General features: G+C 36.2%; 1 protein-coding gene across 3 annotated transcripts; it reads left to right on the top strand.

The window, feature by feature from the left end:
• Positions 1 to 859: 859 nt before the first annotated feature.
• On the top strand, positions 860 to 15,932 carry LOC128558609 (uncharacterized). 3 transcript variants are annotated; one of them, XM_053548441.1, is made up of 7 exons: positions 860 to 976; positions 5,066 to 5,268; positions 8,897 to 9,010; positions 11,809 to 12,073; positions 12,645 to 12,959; positions 13,809 to 13,972; positions 15,293 to 15,932. In XM_053548441.1, the coding sequence occupies exons 1-7, from the start codon at positions 945 to 947 to the stop codon at positions 15,448 to 15,450; spliced, it is 1,251 nt and encodes a 416-aa protein (XP_053404416.1). In that variant the 5' UTR covers positions 860 to 944; the 3' UTR covers positions 15,451 to 15,932. The 3 variants fall into 3 exon arrangements, with proteins under 3 accessions (XP_053404416.1, XP_053404415.1, XP_053404417.1); XM_053548440.1 differs by having other exon boundaries at positions 882 to 1,092; XM_053548442.1 differs by lacking the exon at positions 860 to 976 and adding an exon at positions 1,123 to 1,225.
• The last annotated feature ends 813 nt before the right edge of the window (positions 15,933 to 16,745 follow it).

Here is a 16,745-nt window from a genome sequence, read left to right as displayed (position 1 = left end):
TAAAAAAAGGCTTCTTTGCATTCCTCAAGGTAGGACTCTGTGCTTTTTCTGTTATTTCTAGGTTTTTCTCTGGTTCGCTTGCAGGTAGCTTATGTGTTAAACTCTGTTCATGGGGTTCAGGCAGTGTAAAGTTAGGCTGTGTACAGTTCCCATCACCCATCTCTTCTGCATCATCAACAATAATAGGGAAGCTAGGGAAGTCCTGTATATGATGCACTTCAGAGAACCTCACTTTCTTTGGTGTTGAGTGATGTTCTGGTTTATCACATGCTAAACGGTTTGGAGCAATGTTTCTTCCCATCGGGGCTCTATTCTGGAACCTAGGGGGAATGTTACCTAGGTTGGCTCTTTTCCTCCCATGGCTACTTGGGTGTTTTTCACCTTTATGCTGAGATTGCAGGTTTATACCTGGAGTTTGGATGGTATCATTTACAGGATTTGTGTTTACAGGGGGATAAGCAGGTTGTTGTAAAACTGTATTCTGCGGGATGTGATGACTTGGATACCTCTGAGCATGTGTGTGTAGGTGCTGCTGATTTCCAAACTGTTGTGGCATTGGGCAACGGAACAAGTTGCTTGGTACTGCTCCTTGCCGTACTCCCAGTGGCTGCATAGGTCTGGTGTGATATGGGTTCCATTGAGGAAGCTGGTGTCCCAGAGGAAGGGAGTAAGGATATGGTGGCACGCCACGCGAATACCAAGAGTTACCCATGTGAATGGAGTTCATCTGCGAGTTGATCTGTTGAATATTTTCAAGATGTCCAATTCTATTCCGCAGTACATCAGTCTCGAGTCGATCAACACGTCTCTGCAGCTCCAATTTCCTATTTAGTGTCTGCATGCCTGAAAATAGCTCCGTATCGTACCTCCAAACTGAAGAGTACCAAAAATGTAAACAAAAAAAGTTACATAAATTTTTATCAAGAACATTCATTACATAAAGTATGACAGTTAAATGTATACGAACATTCTGCAGGTATATCTTATAACTAGCATTTTACATAATTTGAGTGTAATTGGTAAATATCCAAAAGTTACAAAATATCATTTCGGCTTTACGGACACATGCGAAGGGACACCACAAAATTTAAAGTAAGTGATCGATTCTGACAATGACAGGTTCAGTAGTTCTTTGCTGTCTTGTCTATCAAATATCAGATCATAAAATATGTCATCCCGATAAGCCAAATGAGTAAGGCTAAGTTAGTTTATGGTCGATTTTGAAGTAAGTTCTACAACTTATATAAATCACTTTTTCCCTTTTAATGCTGAATGCGACAAGCAAGGGAGCTACTGGTATAATTTTTCATGTCATTGGTATGACGCGGCCGGGGATCCAACCCACAACAGGGCCCACGCTGTCGTTCGCCACTCGAGCCATTTGGCGAATCTGCGATGAAAGTGGCGAAGAAAAATCGCGAGTGGCGAAAATGAAAAAAATCTTCGTAATTTTGACCGCCATTTTGTTTCAGACGTTCTAAATCGTAACCTCCGAGAAATTATGTTAAAAAACAGCTGACTGGTTCCGATAATTTAACCTTATAAAATTAACTTATTTCGGGATAGTAATACCCAGTCTGCGTTCACTTTACATTTAACAATGTGTAATAAACATCTTGACACGCGAGAAGATGCAATTTGCAATCAATTAGCAACCAATTATCGGGTAAGAATAGTCTTTTTGTGTTGTTGTCATTGCGGCCGATTAAATGTTTGATGCCTTTAATTTCCATGGATCAAATTATTAATAAACAAATCGGCAAATCGGCAAAATAATGAACGGTTTGATGAATTTTTTAACGTTGTAGCCACTGTCAGATCTTAGTAAGTAATTAGTAAAGGTGTTTGCCATGATTTTTTGAATGTCTTTAAAAGTTAGGAATGGATTTGAAATGTAATCCTGTATTGGTTCTACCAAAGTTACCAACACAGAAGATAATAGGTATGGGTAGATTTCTCAGAAGCACAGAGCACCAAAAACACAGCCCCTGAGCCATGCATTTACATAGTAGGCCCACAGCAAAAAGAAGCTGTAATGGAAAAATATTTCAGATGGGTTGCTTCAAACATCCAACAACATTTTAAAATACAAAACTTGCTTTAGAGGTATACCCACTTTCATTCCAAAGTCCCCCTATATAGCTAGAATATCACCATTTGCTTAAGGGAAGTGAAAAAATTTTCAACGCGCCGCGGGAAGGGAAACCTCTCCAGCACCCTCCCCACCGTTCCCGAGAAAAAAGGTGGCTCCAACATTTTTCAGCCCAGTGTGGGCCCTGCCACAATCTCTATACTCAAAGCGGACACTACCACTAGGCTATCAAGGCAGTTGAAGAGTTCAAGGCTGCGCAGTCCATTATATTGAGCCTGACATAATTATGAGGCGGAAAAATATATATATCCAAACAGGCAAAGCACCTGTGTCAGATGCCATTAAGAACTTTGAAATATTTCCTAGAAATTATAACCTCTGCAGGAACAAAGAGCTATAAAAATAAATAGATCGGCAACTTGAAAGGCATACAGAGCAAATCTGGCTAACATCAGGCGGAAACTGAATGAGATGTTGATAGGGCTGTCATCGATAGAAACGATATCGATGTATCAGTGATATTTTTTTGTCGATCGATTATCGATTCCCATTTTCAAAAATCGATATTTTACGGAGAGAAAAAAACTACCCAAATAAACACTCAGACCCTAAAAAACTACTAAAGTTCAAAAAGTTGTAAATTTGGATAAATGCAAAAAAGGAGTGAAGGCAAAATAAAAATGAAAAATGTTATTAATTTTTATGTATTTCTTTTATTTCATAGATACAAATACAACACAATCAAACAGAAATATGGAAAGTAGGCAATAAAACTTAAAATAGCATTTACAGGAAGGTATATTGTATGCATATGAACAAATAGGTCGTTAATCTAACTTAATAATCAATATATCGATGTATCGTCGATATTTGTCTTCTGATATATCGGTATCGTCGATACGCCTAAGACCCAATCAATGACAGCCCTAGATCTTGATTACCGGTGTATGAAACAGACAGCAGAAGGATAAAAAATTTTCATGTTTGTGTCATGAAAAACTTTCTATCAGATCGTTTGTTTATAATGTTAATGGTGTTCTTTTAATGTTATTAGTAGTTTCTACATGGGGAAGGAATGCATTTATGATTTGAAGTCTGAGAAATCAACAGTTGTTGTTTGAAAATTGGACCTGATTCGGTTTATTATGTGCCGGCCATAGTCTAATACTTTGATAAGCGTCTGTTGATTTGAACACGAGTGATCAAGTCAGCAGACACTTCATTAAGATAACGCGGTGACACGAGCTTACCCGACATTATCTCCTGTTGCCAGTCTGTATATACTTCTTTGGTAGGAACAATAGAGGGTGTAGCAGGATGAATTATCATAGCTATACATTGTATATATTTTGTAATGATTTACTGAAATGCTTTCAAGTTGTTTATAACATGTGACATATGGTTAACCAGTGGCTGAGGCATGTATATTATTGTCAGTCATCCTTACCAACTATATAAATGAGTGTATTGTGTAATACCATTGACTTCTCACCTTAACCCTTACCTTGCTAAATCTCTATAATACCCGGTAGACTAGTCCATCATTCAATTTGGGCAATACCATTTATTATACGAAGGGGTGTTAACTGAAAATTTACTGACTGAATTGCAAACAGTGCAGGCCATGATCAGACTGCACAGATGTGCAGGCTGATCTTTGTCTGCACTGGTCACAAAGGCAGAATCACTTGCACCAGCAGGCTAACAGTTAATGTTATTAACACAAATGGATTGGTATGAAGTATATTTTATCTAAAGGATAAAATATATTGGTCTGAATCGTATTTCCCAGTATTTCCTGGGAATACACAGTATTTCCCACCATCCTGGGAAATACGAGTATTTCTGGCTTTAAAGCGAATTGACCCTGTTTTGGATTTATCAAGTCTTTAATTTCTTTGCAGTGAAAAATGAGGCAAAAGTTTAAACTATTCACCTCAAACTTTAAATATATCTGTAGTTGAAAATCATTAAACATAGAGATTTTTCATCACCCTAGATAATCCAGAAATGATAAGCAATTATTTGTGTATTATATTAGAAAAAAAGCTCTACTCTGCTGTTATTATCAGATCTTGTACACTGAAGGAAACAAAAGTATCTGTTTCTGCTCGTTCGGTGAATTTAAGCTCTATTTTTTTGCATGGTTTATGATCACTTGGAGGACACAACAAGACTATCAAACACATCATTTTGTGAAACCTGTTACTAAATTTACACATGTATTTCTGGTTTCAGGATTTAACTTGTGTTACAGGCTCAGGAAAAATGTGCAGCCTCGACCAGGACTCGAACCTTCAGCTTTCTGTGCCAACACTCTACCAACTGAGCTACCTGATACGAGAACCACTACACACCTTCCCTTTTATTGCAAGACATTGGCCCCCTGGCCAATGTCTGCTGCAGACTGTTAACCGAATTCAGATGCACACCCCAGCCAAACTGCTTCGCCCCGCATGGGCTCCAAGGGTGAACATCTCGGTAGAACCTCCAAATATAACAGTCTCAGGAAAAATGTGCAGCTTCGACTAGGACTCGAACCTTGGATCTTCGGCTTACCGTGCCAACGCTCTACCAATTGAGCTACCGATGCCACCCGATACGAGAACCACTACTCTTGTATTTTAGTACTCTTCTGGTGACTGAAGTTGACAAGTGATTACATCTATTAGTAAACATCAGATAAGTTTTTCTGATATATTCACTTTTGCTTAGCATTATTTTATCACACTGAACAAAGATCACATTGAACAAACAGTTTTGTTCTCATTGAATAGTTCAAAGTTGTTATAAATGGTAATCTGTTTATAATGGCTGCATGTATACTCGACTTAGAATATGTTGTTTTTGCTATTGGTTTGTACAAATTATCTTCATGCTATCTATAAGAATAGTCATTTGGGAACATGCTTGTGAATACCTTGATAAAAGTCTGAAGGAGTATCTTTACACAATTTTTTTTTACCATTTCAGTTTAGCACCTAACATGTCAGACCAGGTTACGAAAGCTGCAGAAGGAGCAGTATGGGGAATGCTTATTGCCGATGCCCTGTCAATGCCAGTACATTGGTATTACAATCCAGATGACATCAAGAGAGGGTACGGTTCTTGGTTGACAGGCTATGTGGCTCCAAACAAGCGGCATCCTTCCAGTATACTCTCTCTCTCAGCTGTTGGTGAGTTAACTTACAGAAATGTTCATGTAAGATTTATGCCAGTTAGCAATAACAAATTTTCTTGCATGCTTTTAAAGGCACTGGCCACCAGATCAAACAACAACAAAAAAGAAAATTTTAGGTATCAGGAAATTAATGCTATATTTCTTAAGAAAGCTTTGAAACTAATTTACTTGCAGACTATACACTGAAGAGATATGAAAACTGTCAAACATATGCCTGAATATATTTTTTACTACAAAAAGCATCACCTTGAAATGTTCAACACACACATTTCAATACTCTATACCCATTGTGTTAATTTTACGGTCTGTTGTGCTGATTAAATTTGAACACAACTGGTATAGATTATGATGTGTATGTGTTGAACATTTCAAGGTGATGCTTTTTGTAGTAAAAAATATATTCAGGCATAATGTTTGACAGTTTTCATATCTTGTCAATGTATGTTATGGGAACACATCTTGATTAGCTTTTGTTTACTAACTTTTACATTGATAATTGAAAACTCCAGGTAACAGTCTTAATTATATATATCTTTCTTTAGTGATGGGTAAATACATATTCCTTCTTGGTGTATTGGTAAAGACAGTGGGAAAGTTTTTATTGCTGCAGCGGCCCAGGTTCTATTGACTCGGGCATCTTTTTTAGCTCACCTGTCACGAAGTGACAAGGTGAGCTTTTGTGATCGCATGGCCTCCGTCGTCCGTCGTCCGTGCGTCCATCCGTAAACTTTTGCTTGTGACCACTCTAGAGGTCACATTTTTCATGGGATCTTTATGAAAGTTGGTCAGAATGTTCATCTTGATGATATCTAGGTCAAGTTCGAAACTGGGTCAGGTGCGGTCAAAAACTAGGTCAGTAGATCTAAAAATAGAAAAACCTTGTGACCTCTCTAGAGGCCATATTTTTCATGAGATCTTCATGAAAATTGGTCAGAATGTTCACCTTGATGATATCTAGACCAAGTTCAAAACTGGGTCACGTGGGGTCAAAAACTAGGTCAGTAGGTCTAAAAATAGAAAAACCTTGTGACCTCTCTAGAGGCCATATTTTTCATGAAATCTTCATGAATATTGGTCAGAATGTTCACCTTGATGATACCTAGGTCAAGTTCGAAACTGGGTCACGTGGGGTCAAAAACTAGGTCACTAGGTCTAAAAATAGAAAAACCTTGTGACCTCTCTAGAGACCATATTTTTCATGAGATCTTCATGAATATTGGTGAGAATGTTCATCTTGATGATACCTAGATCAAGTTCGAAACTGGCTCACGTGGGGTCAAAAACTAGGTCAGTAGGTCTAAAAATAGAAAAACCTTGTGACCTCTCTAGAGGCCATATTTCTCAATGGATCTTCATGAAAAATGGTCAGAATGTTCACCTTGATGATATCTAGGTCAAGTTTGAAACTGGGTCACATGGGGTCAAAAACTAGGTCACTAGGTCTGAAAATAGAAAAACTTTGTGACCTCTCTAGAGGCCATATTTTTCATGGGATCTTTATGAAATTGGTCAGAATGTTCATCTTGATGATATCTATGTCAAGTTCGAAACTGGGTCATGTGCGGTCAATAACTAGGTCAGTAGATCTAAAAATAGAAAAACCTTGTGACCTCTTTAGAGGCCATATTTTTCAAGAGATCTTCATGAAAATTGGTCAGAATGTTGACCTTGATGATATCTAGGTCAAGTTCGAAACTGGGTTACGTGCGGTCAAAAACTAGGTCAGTAGGTCTAAAAATAGAAAAATCTTGTGATGTCTCTAGAAGCCATATTTCTCAATGGATCTTCATGAAAATTGGTGAGAATGTTCAGCTTGATGATATCTAGGCCAAGTTCGTAACTGGGTCATGTACGGTCAAAAACTAGGTCAGTAGGTCGAAAAATAGAAAAACCTTGTGACCTCTCTAGAGGCCATATTTTTCACGAGATCTTCATGAAAATTGGTGAGAATGTTCACCTTGATGATATCTAGGTCAAGTTTAAAGGTGGGTCACATGCCTTCAAAAACTAGGTCATTAGGTCAAATAATAGAAAAACCTTGTGACCTTTCTAGAGGTCATATTTTTCAATGGATCTTCATGAAAATTGGTCAGAATTTTTTATCTTGATGATATCTAGGTCACATGTGCTCAAAAACTAGGTCACTATGTCAAATAATAGAAATAACTAGGTCATACTCAGTTCAACACTGGGTCATGTGGGGATAGGTGAGCGATTCAGGACCATCATGGTCCTCTTGTTTTTTTCTTCATTTTTAGCTTGACTAAGAAAAAAGTAGAAGAAAAGGTAGAGCTATTGCACTCGCCCCGGCGTCAGCGTCGCCGTTGGTTAAAGTTTTTGATAAAGTCAAATATCTCTGTTACTATCGAAGCTACTGACTTGAAACTTAAAATAGATATTTACTATCAAAGTCTACACCAGGAGAAACAATCCCCATAACTCTGATTTAAATTTTGACAGAATTATGCCCCTTTTTAACTTAGAATTTTTTGTTTAAGGTTTTTGATAAAATCAAATATCTCTGTTACTGTCAAAGCTATTGACTTGAAACTTAAAATACTTATTTACCATCAACATCTATACCAGAAGAAACAATCCCCATAACTTTGATTGAATTTTGACAGAATTATGCCCCTTTTCAACTTAGAATTTTTTGTTTAAATTTTTGATAAAGTCAAGTATCTCTGTTACTATCAAAGCTTTTGACTTGAAACTTAAAATACTTATTTACCATCAAAGTCTACACCAGGAGAAACAATCCCCATAACTCTGATTTTAATTTTGACAGAATTATGCCCCTTTTTAACTTAGAATTTTTTGTTAAAATTTTTGATAAAGTCAAATATCTTCGTTACTATTAAAGCTTTTGACTTGAAACTCAAAATAGTTATTTACTATCAAAGTCTACACCAGGAGACACAATTCCCATAACTCTGATTTTAATTTTGACAGAATTATGCCCCTTATCAACTTAGATTTTTTTTTAAAAAAATTTGATAAAGTCAAATATCTGTTACTATTAAAGCTTTTGACTTGAAACTCAAAATAGTTATTTTCTATCAAAGTCTACACCAGGAGACACAATTCCCATAACTCTGATTTTAATTTTGACAGAATTATGTCCCTTTTTAACTTGGAATTTTTTTTACTGGCAAAGCTCTAATTCAGAGTCAAGCACTGAGAAAAGTCAAGCACGCTGTCTTACAGACAGCTCTTGTTAAAAGATAGTTTAGAAACAAAACTCATATTCTAAAGTTGATAATATGACCAAACTTCAATTTTAAAGAAAGATCATTTTAGCCAAAATAAGGAGGTCAGTGCCTTTAAGTATGATTATTTCTGAGACGTAACAGAATAGATTTGTTCATATCTGGTGGCAAACATGTAATTTCTTACATTGTCAAAAGGAACAATGTAAACTTGAATAAATCAAGCATTTTTTTATATTGAAAGTATTAAACAAGTTGAATGAAATAGTTAAACATGAGGCTCTTTCAAGCATTTCATCATTCTTATCTTAAACTAGTTAAATGAATTCTGTGCGGATAGACACAAGTAGTGTAAGATTCTTTTTATCACATTTTATCTTTTTATATATATATATATATATATATATTTAACAGATGGATCAGGCCGTACAGGTTGGCATAGTAAATCCAAACCAATTATAGGCAGTGTTATACTACACGATAAACTAAAGTATTGGCAGGGTGATAGATCTACACATTATCATCAAGGTATGGTATATTACATGATAACTAAAATACTGGCAGGTTGATAGATCTACACATCATCAAGGTATGGTATATTACATGATAAATTCAAGTACTGGCAGGGTGATAGATCTACACATTATCATCAAGGTATGGTATATTACATGATAACTAAAGTACTGGCAGGTTGATAGATCTACACATCATCAAGGTATGGTATATTACATGTTAACTAAAGTACTGGCAGGTTGATAGATCTACACATCATCAAGGTATGGTATATTACATGATAACTAAAGTACTGGCAGGTTGATAGATCTACACATTATCATCAAGGTATTGTATATTACATGATAACTAAAGTACTGGCAGGTTGATAGATCTACACATCATCAAGGTATGGTATATTACATGATAAATCAAGTACTGGCATGGTGATAGATCTACACATTATCATCAAGGTATGGTATATTACATGATAACTAAAGTACTGGCAGGGTGATAGATCTACACATTATCATCAGGGTATTGTATATCAAAGAGCTATAAAAATAAATAGATCGGCGACTTAAAAGGCATATAGAGCAAATCTCGTCAACATCCCATGATAACGGAATGAGATCTCGTTTACCGGAAGTGGCACTTTCTCCACGCGCCATTTTGTATGCGAAAGCAATTATTCATCGGTAAAATAATTATCACCGTATGACCATGCTTCTTTTGATGGCAAGAAACGTGTACTTTGTGTCTTAACACTATTTCACATTAAACTAATGTTGTTTTAGAAGCTAACATGTATTTTAAATGTAGTTTGAAAGGTACAAATTGTAACTCCATGCTCGCCGATGTTTGTTTTTACTATGATAACACCGATTCACGCTCTGACGCGAGATTACAGCCAGTTGCCATTCTGTGTATTTTATACTTCTTTTTGTATATTACATGATTAACGTACTGGCAGGGTGATAGATCTACACATTATTATCAAGGTATGGTATATAACATGATTAAATAAAGTACTGGCAGGGTGATAGATCTACACATTATCATCAAGGTATGGTATATTACATGATAAATTCAAGTACTGGCAGGGTGGTAGATCTACACATTGTCATTATACCCTCACAAAATGAAGTTTTAGGGGTATATAGGAGCAAGCTTGTCAGTCGGTCCGTCCATTGGTTTTCATGGTTTCCGGACAATAACTCATGAAAGGCTTGACAGATTTAAACAATTTTTGGTACACAGAATAATTCTGTCATCTGATGTAAAATCATAAAATACAGGTCAGGTCGACTTTGAGGTCAGTAGTTCAAGGGTCAAGGTCACAATGACCTAGAACAGTTAAATCATTTCCGGAAGATAACTTGAGAATGCTTGGACCTGGAATCGTGAAAATTTATAGGAAGGTTGGTCATGACCAGTAGATAACACCTATTGATTTTGAGGTCAGTAGGTCAGAGGTCAAGGTCACATTGACCCAGAACAGTTAAACTGTTTTTGGATGGTAACTTGAGAACGCTTGGGCCTAGGATCACGAAACTTAATAGGGAGGTTGATCTTGACCAGCCGATGACCCCCATTTATTTTGAGGATCTACTTCACATTGGCCTACTTCTGCAACAAGGCTGTATGGTGGGGGTATAACACAACACTCCTGTGACAGCAGTATACGACACGATAAACTCAAGTACTGGCAGGGTGATAGATCTACAAATTATCATTTATGTATAGTATACTACATGATAAACTCAAGTATTTGCAGGGTGATAGATCTACACATTGTCATTAAGGTATGGTATACAAGTATTCTAAAACATGATAAACTCAAGTACAGGTATGGTGTTTAAATTAGCTTGTTATGATTCAGGTATGGGGTAAAACATGATAAACTGCACATTGTCATCAAGGTAGGAATTAAACAGTTCAAAGGTACTAACTGGGGAATAATTGAGCTAATTCTCAAATGAAGCACAAAAGAACATCACACACTGATGTAACTGTACATTCCAAACAATAATCTTTCAATGGCCCATTAAATAAGCATTGATAGCCTAGTGGTAGAGTGTCCGCTTCGAGAGCCGTGGGTTCGATCTCCGGCCACGTCATACCAAAGACATAAAAAATGGTACCAGTAGCTCCCTTCTCGTGCAGAAATTTCCAGGAATATCCTGGGAATTTCCTGAGAAAATTCTGGGATATATTCTTGGGAATTTCTCAGGAAACGCCTGGTCCTGGGACCAGGAAATACCAGGCGTGGTATTGGAACAGGAATATTCCAGGATGACCTTTAATGCTTGGCGCTCAGCATTGAAAAGGAAACTGGCCTCTTCTCTCATACCCTCGTGGCAATGGATTTCATCAGGAATTAGGTGTCGAGAGTGAATAATATAAGTTGTAAAACTTCCTTCACAATCAACCTTAAATAAATTCTGTATAAACTAAATAAGTATCTATATTTTAAGTTACTGATGAATTACAGCGACAACAGTTGTTTCCAAGGTCAGGGCCACAGTGTTGTTGTTGTTTGATTCTTATACAACTTCTAAATTAGTTTAATAAGAACACCGTATACTTAAGTTTTTGCGAAAAATTAGTGACTAGATATTTGACCCAGAAAAGCTTGCTTAAAATCTGAGCTTTATGTGAGTCATTTAAAGCAAAACAGTCATATAAAAATGTTCAAAGATATATCTACAGCCTAAAAAAAATTTTTGTCTTCCCTCTCTGACAGTTATAATCGTTTATCGACAACACACATAGTGTGTGTTATATTCTAGAAAGTCTCAAAATATAAAAAAGCAGGTCTAATGATATTACAGGTATGAGGGCTGGTGATAACACCCTAAACTCTGTCACAGCTATTCAGATGATGAAAACTTTGCAAAGGGTTGATCCAAAAGTTACAGAACCAAGCAGAGGAGTTAAAGGTCAGGTTTTAGAAGATTATGTAAAATTTATGACCACCCCAGGTTCACATAATGACACATATGCTGAGTCATTTCACAGATCATTTTTCAAGGACTGGGCTTCAGAACACAAAAAACATACTACTGCAGAGGAACTGTTACAATTTACCGACAAAAGGTATATATTGTTGTTTAGATATAGTAAACAAAATACTTTGTTGAGACTATTGCGATTTAAAAAAAAGGTTGTTAAACTTTAGTATTTGGTGATTCTTTATTACTTTACTCTATTTACTTTATCTGTCTTAAGAATTGAATTTGTTCAGTAGACACATATGAGCCATGCCATGGGAAAACCAACATAGTGGCTTTGCGACCAGCATGGATTCAGACCAGTATGCACATCCGCGCAGTCTGGTCAGGATCCATGCTGTTCGCTTTCAAAGACTATTATTATTAGAGAAACCATTAGCGAACAGCATGGATCCTGACCAGACAGCGCGGATGCGCAGGTTGGTCTGGATCCAGGCTGGTTGCAAACCCACTATGTTGGTTTTCTCATGGCACGGCTCAATTATTATCTTGTGGTAACTAGTAAATAGCAACAAGAAGCAAGTTTATCCTTCCATAGATTAAAAGCTGATATATATCTCAAGTACCAAGGGGTTTCAGGAGACTCGCAACTTTTAGTGCCAGGTACATAGCAAAAGTTTATTTCTTTATCTGTTAATATCTGATATGTATTCCAGATACAGTGAGAAGGCCAAGGGTCCAGGAGACTCTCAGCTGGTTGTTATAGGCGCCATGGCCCCTGCTCTACCCTGGATCATCAGGAATGCTCACAGGTCTGAGGATGATTGTGCAAGGGAGGCTATAGACTTTGTAAAATGTACACACCCTGTGCCAGCTATTGTGCCATTTGTAGATCTGTATGCTCGACTGTTGCACAGGGTGATAAATGGAAGAGATCTGAAGCAGGAAGCAGTTAGAGCATTGAGTCACTCGGAGCTTGGAGGTCCACAGAAAAGAGAGATGGTTCTTGCACTGATAGAAAGAGCAGGAAGGTATATAACTGAGCTTTTGATTGGTTGTTTTTGAGCACAATTATATTTTGACTGATCAATTTCATACATGTACTTGCATTTTGATTCTCCAAATATTGCATTGTAACCTTGCAGATAGGTATACCAGGTGAAAGAGTGGTTTTTACCAGTATTAACACTAACTAAAGCTCAGTTACATAAAGTGACATTTAGCAGCATAAGAAATGAAAATGTTTGATTTATTGTCTACATCTATCACACTTCCAAATTACCAAAGATAAACATATTTTGATAAAATCTAACTAACTTATATAAAAACCTGGAAGTATTTCATGCATGTTCTTTGAAATTGAAAAGGAAAAAAAATCAGTAAAAACTGAGAAAGATTAAAGTTTATAACTCTATTGATAAGTGCATTCTCAGAACTGCAGGCCATATAAGCATATACTGTTAAGATGTATGAAAACCACTTTTGGATGAAAAAAATGTGATCTTTATTCATAAGTGGTCTTTATTCACAGGTTCATTTACACAGTAAATGTTTAAATAGGGGGATGGATATGATGTCCTTATATACTGATAGTCTGTGGTTACAGGTTATATTTAACCCTTATCACCCTGAACATGATTGATCCTGCCTTTGCAAACAGTGTAGATCATGATCAGTCATGCAGTCTGATCATGATCTACACTGTTTGCAATTCAGTCAGTATCTTTTAGGTAAGCACCCCTTTTAACAGTTAGTGGTACAGTCCAAATTGAAAGAAAACAAGTTCATTATAGAAATTTAGCAGGATAAGTAACATTATTGAATGTCTTATTTCTAAAAACATATCCACTGTTAAATTTAAATATTGTTTCACCTTACAGTTATCCCAAGGGTTCGGAGGAGAGGCTAAAAGCATATCAGAGAGCTACACAGACTCTAGGTTCAGCATGTTATATAGAGGGCGCTATGAGCTCAATGCTATTTTTGGCATATGAGTTTGCTGATGATTTCCAAGCTGGTGTACTTAATAATGCTAATTGTGGAGGTAAATCTGGCATATGAAGTTTTACTGATAGTGGTTGTTTGTTTCACTATTTTGTCCAACTTTTTAGCTCACCTGTCACATAGTGACAAGGTGAGCTTTTGTGATCACGCAGCGTCCGTCGTCCGTCCGTGCATAAACTTTTCCTTGCGACATCTCTAGAGGTCACATTTTTTGTGGGATCTTTATGAAAGTTGGTCAGAAGTAGGTCTAAAAATAGAAAAACCTTGTGACCTCTCTAGAGGCCATATATTTCACAAGATCTTCATGAAAATTGGTCAGAATGTTCACCTTGATGATATCTAGGTCAAGTTCGAAACTGGGTCACATGCCTTCAAAAACTAGGTCAGTAGGTCTAAAAATAGAAAAACCTTGTGACCTCTCTAGAGGCCATATATTTCAAAAGATCTTCATGAAAATTGGTCAGAACGTTCACCTTGATGATATCTAGGTCAAGTTTGAAACTGGGTCACGTGCCATCAAAAACTAGGTCAGTAGGTCAAATAATAGAAAAACCTTGTGACCTCTCTAGAGGCCATATTTTTCATGGGATCTGTATGAAAGTTGGTCTGAATGTTTATCAACTGGGTCATGTGGGAAAAGGTGAGCGATTCAGGACCATCATGGTCCTCTTGTTTAATAATAAACATATCACAGTTGAAAAAATATATAGCAAAACCATGTTTAAGTGTATTAAAACAGAATCTTTTATTCATTCACACTGGGTCATGTGCTTGTTGAATTATTCTGCAGTTCTATTGAAACAATATTCTGCTAGCTACAAAAATATTTTATTTCCATCAAAAAAGAATTGTCTGTTGCCTTCCATCAAATTTAATGATTATAGGTTATTAGCTTTGTATTGGGAAATCTGCACGAGTTCTGCAGCGGAAATATTGCGTGACTTTAGGAGCGTAATATTCTTCCGCTAAAGAACGAGTGCATATTTCCTGATGCAAAGAGGATAACCTTTTTATTACATACGTATCTACACGTATGAATGTAATGTAAATATTATGAATTTGTTCAATAGCCTGAATAAGATTGACAATACTGAACTAAATAAAGAATTAATTAGACAGACTTTGAATTACGTCATGCACCCGATATGAAATTCAGGCGTCAGTTTATGGAAAAACATTGACGTTTCCGTTACCATTGTAACTTAACGGAGAAAAGAAACGAGTATGTAATAATAACAGATATAGGCAATAAACATCCCTACAGAACAACCAAGGGAAGAGCAACCATATTTGTTGTCTGTTTGTAAATATTCAACCTCTAGAGATTTTAAAACTTATGTTTATTTCTGTTTAACTACAGGAGAAAACTGTCATCGAGGGGCCGCCTTAGGAGCCTTACTTGGGGCTAATGCAATAAACAAAGGCAAAGATATACCTCAGACCCTTAAAGATGGGTTACAAGCGAAACAAACAGTGAATACTCTTCTACAAGAGATGAAGGAGTCTAGGATGACCTGACAATTAACATACCAAATACTCAATTTGCCGCCAAAATTGTGATCAAATACATTTTTTTTTTTTTTAATGGGTGATTTTGAAAGCAGTCAAATCTCCTTACACATCTATACATTTTCTCAGGTAAAACAAGAGATTTATCTCTCACAGTTGAGGTAACTGCTGGATGGACCTTATGTAATTCATAATAAATAATGAAATATAGGGATACACATACTGTTTGACACAAATTTTAATTTTCAAAACAAATGTTTAAATATACTGAATGTGTAATATATTAGTTTACATTTATATAAGAAATATATGGGCATGTTTAAAGTTTGTTAAGACTTAATGTCTCTACACATTAAACACAGCCATGTACAATGTATTTCATACCTAAATGAAAATTACTAAACTGTGATTGATTTAAATATTTACATTGTTTTAATTGATGTTGTGTTGTCCACGTTCGAAATTGTAGATATTATAGATAAGAAAATGAATGTTGTTGTAAACTGTTCTTTTTAGCTTACATGAGCATGAAGTATTCAAAATGAACTATTGTGATATCCTGTGTCTATCATTGACCCTTGTCAACACATTTTACTGTTAAAACTCGAGAGATCACAATTTTGGTCCAATCTTGAGTAAACTTGGTCATCTGGAATCAATATCTAGGTCACAAGGTCAAATTGTAGACCAACCTTGTTAATACTCAGGAGGTTACATATTGTAACTGATGTTCACGAAACCAATTCAGAATGTATGTCTCAATAAAATCTAGGTCACCTTTGTAAGTCGGTCATCTTTGATATAAATATTAGTCACTAGATTAAATATAAGTAAAACCTTGTTCATACACTGGAGGTCATGTTTTGAACCAATCTTCTTGAAATTTAGTCAAAATATATGACATTTTGACATCTAGGTCTTAAAAACTGGATCAAGAGTTCAAAAACCAGGTCAGATCATAGAAAACCTTGATAACACTCTTGCAGCCACACTTTTTTACTTGATCTTCATCAAACATGGTCAGAATGTATGTCTGTATGGAGTTTGTAACAGGGTCTAAAACTAGCTCACAATGTAAAATCATAGAAGACCTATATTATCAATCCAGGGGTCAAATTTTCTACTTGATCTTTATGAACACAGAATGATTATTTTAATGACATCTCTGTCAGAGCTTGGCCATCTGAGGACAAAATCTAGGTCACTAGGTCAAATCATAGAAAAGCTACGAAGCCAAACTGTTTCCTGATATTCAAGAAATATGACCTGAATGTTTGTTCTCAATAAAATCTAGGTCAAGATTG

This window comes from Mercenaria mercenaria, chromosome 7 (genome assembly GCF_021730395.1).
Source record: "Mercenaria mercenaria strain notata chromosome 7, MADL_Memer_1, whole genome shotgun sequence".
NCBI classification, from domain to species: Eukaryota; Metazoa; Mollusca; class Bivalvia; order Venerida; family Veneridae; genus Mercenaria; species Mercenaria mercenaria.
The sequence above is the reverse complement of the archived record's forward strand: the minus strand, read 5'-3'. Positions and strand labels throughout refer to the sequence as shown.

What these genes read in the sequence shown, in the direction of transcription:
- LOC128558609 (XM_053548440.1), top strand. Translation starts at nt 956, where the DNA reads ATGTATACGAACATTCTGCAGGTATATCTTATAACTAGCATTTTACAT. An exon ending in ATCTACACATTATCATCAAG is followed by an intron (nt 9,011 to 11,808) that starts GTATGGTATATT and finishes ATGATATTACAG; the next exon opens with GTATGAGGGCTGGTGATAAC. An exon ending in CTGATAGAAAGAGCAGGAAG is followed by an intron (nt 12,960 to 13,808) that starts GTATATAACTGA and finishes TTCACCTTACAG; the next exon opens with TTATCCCAAGGGTTCGGAGG.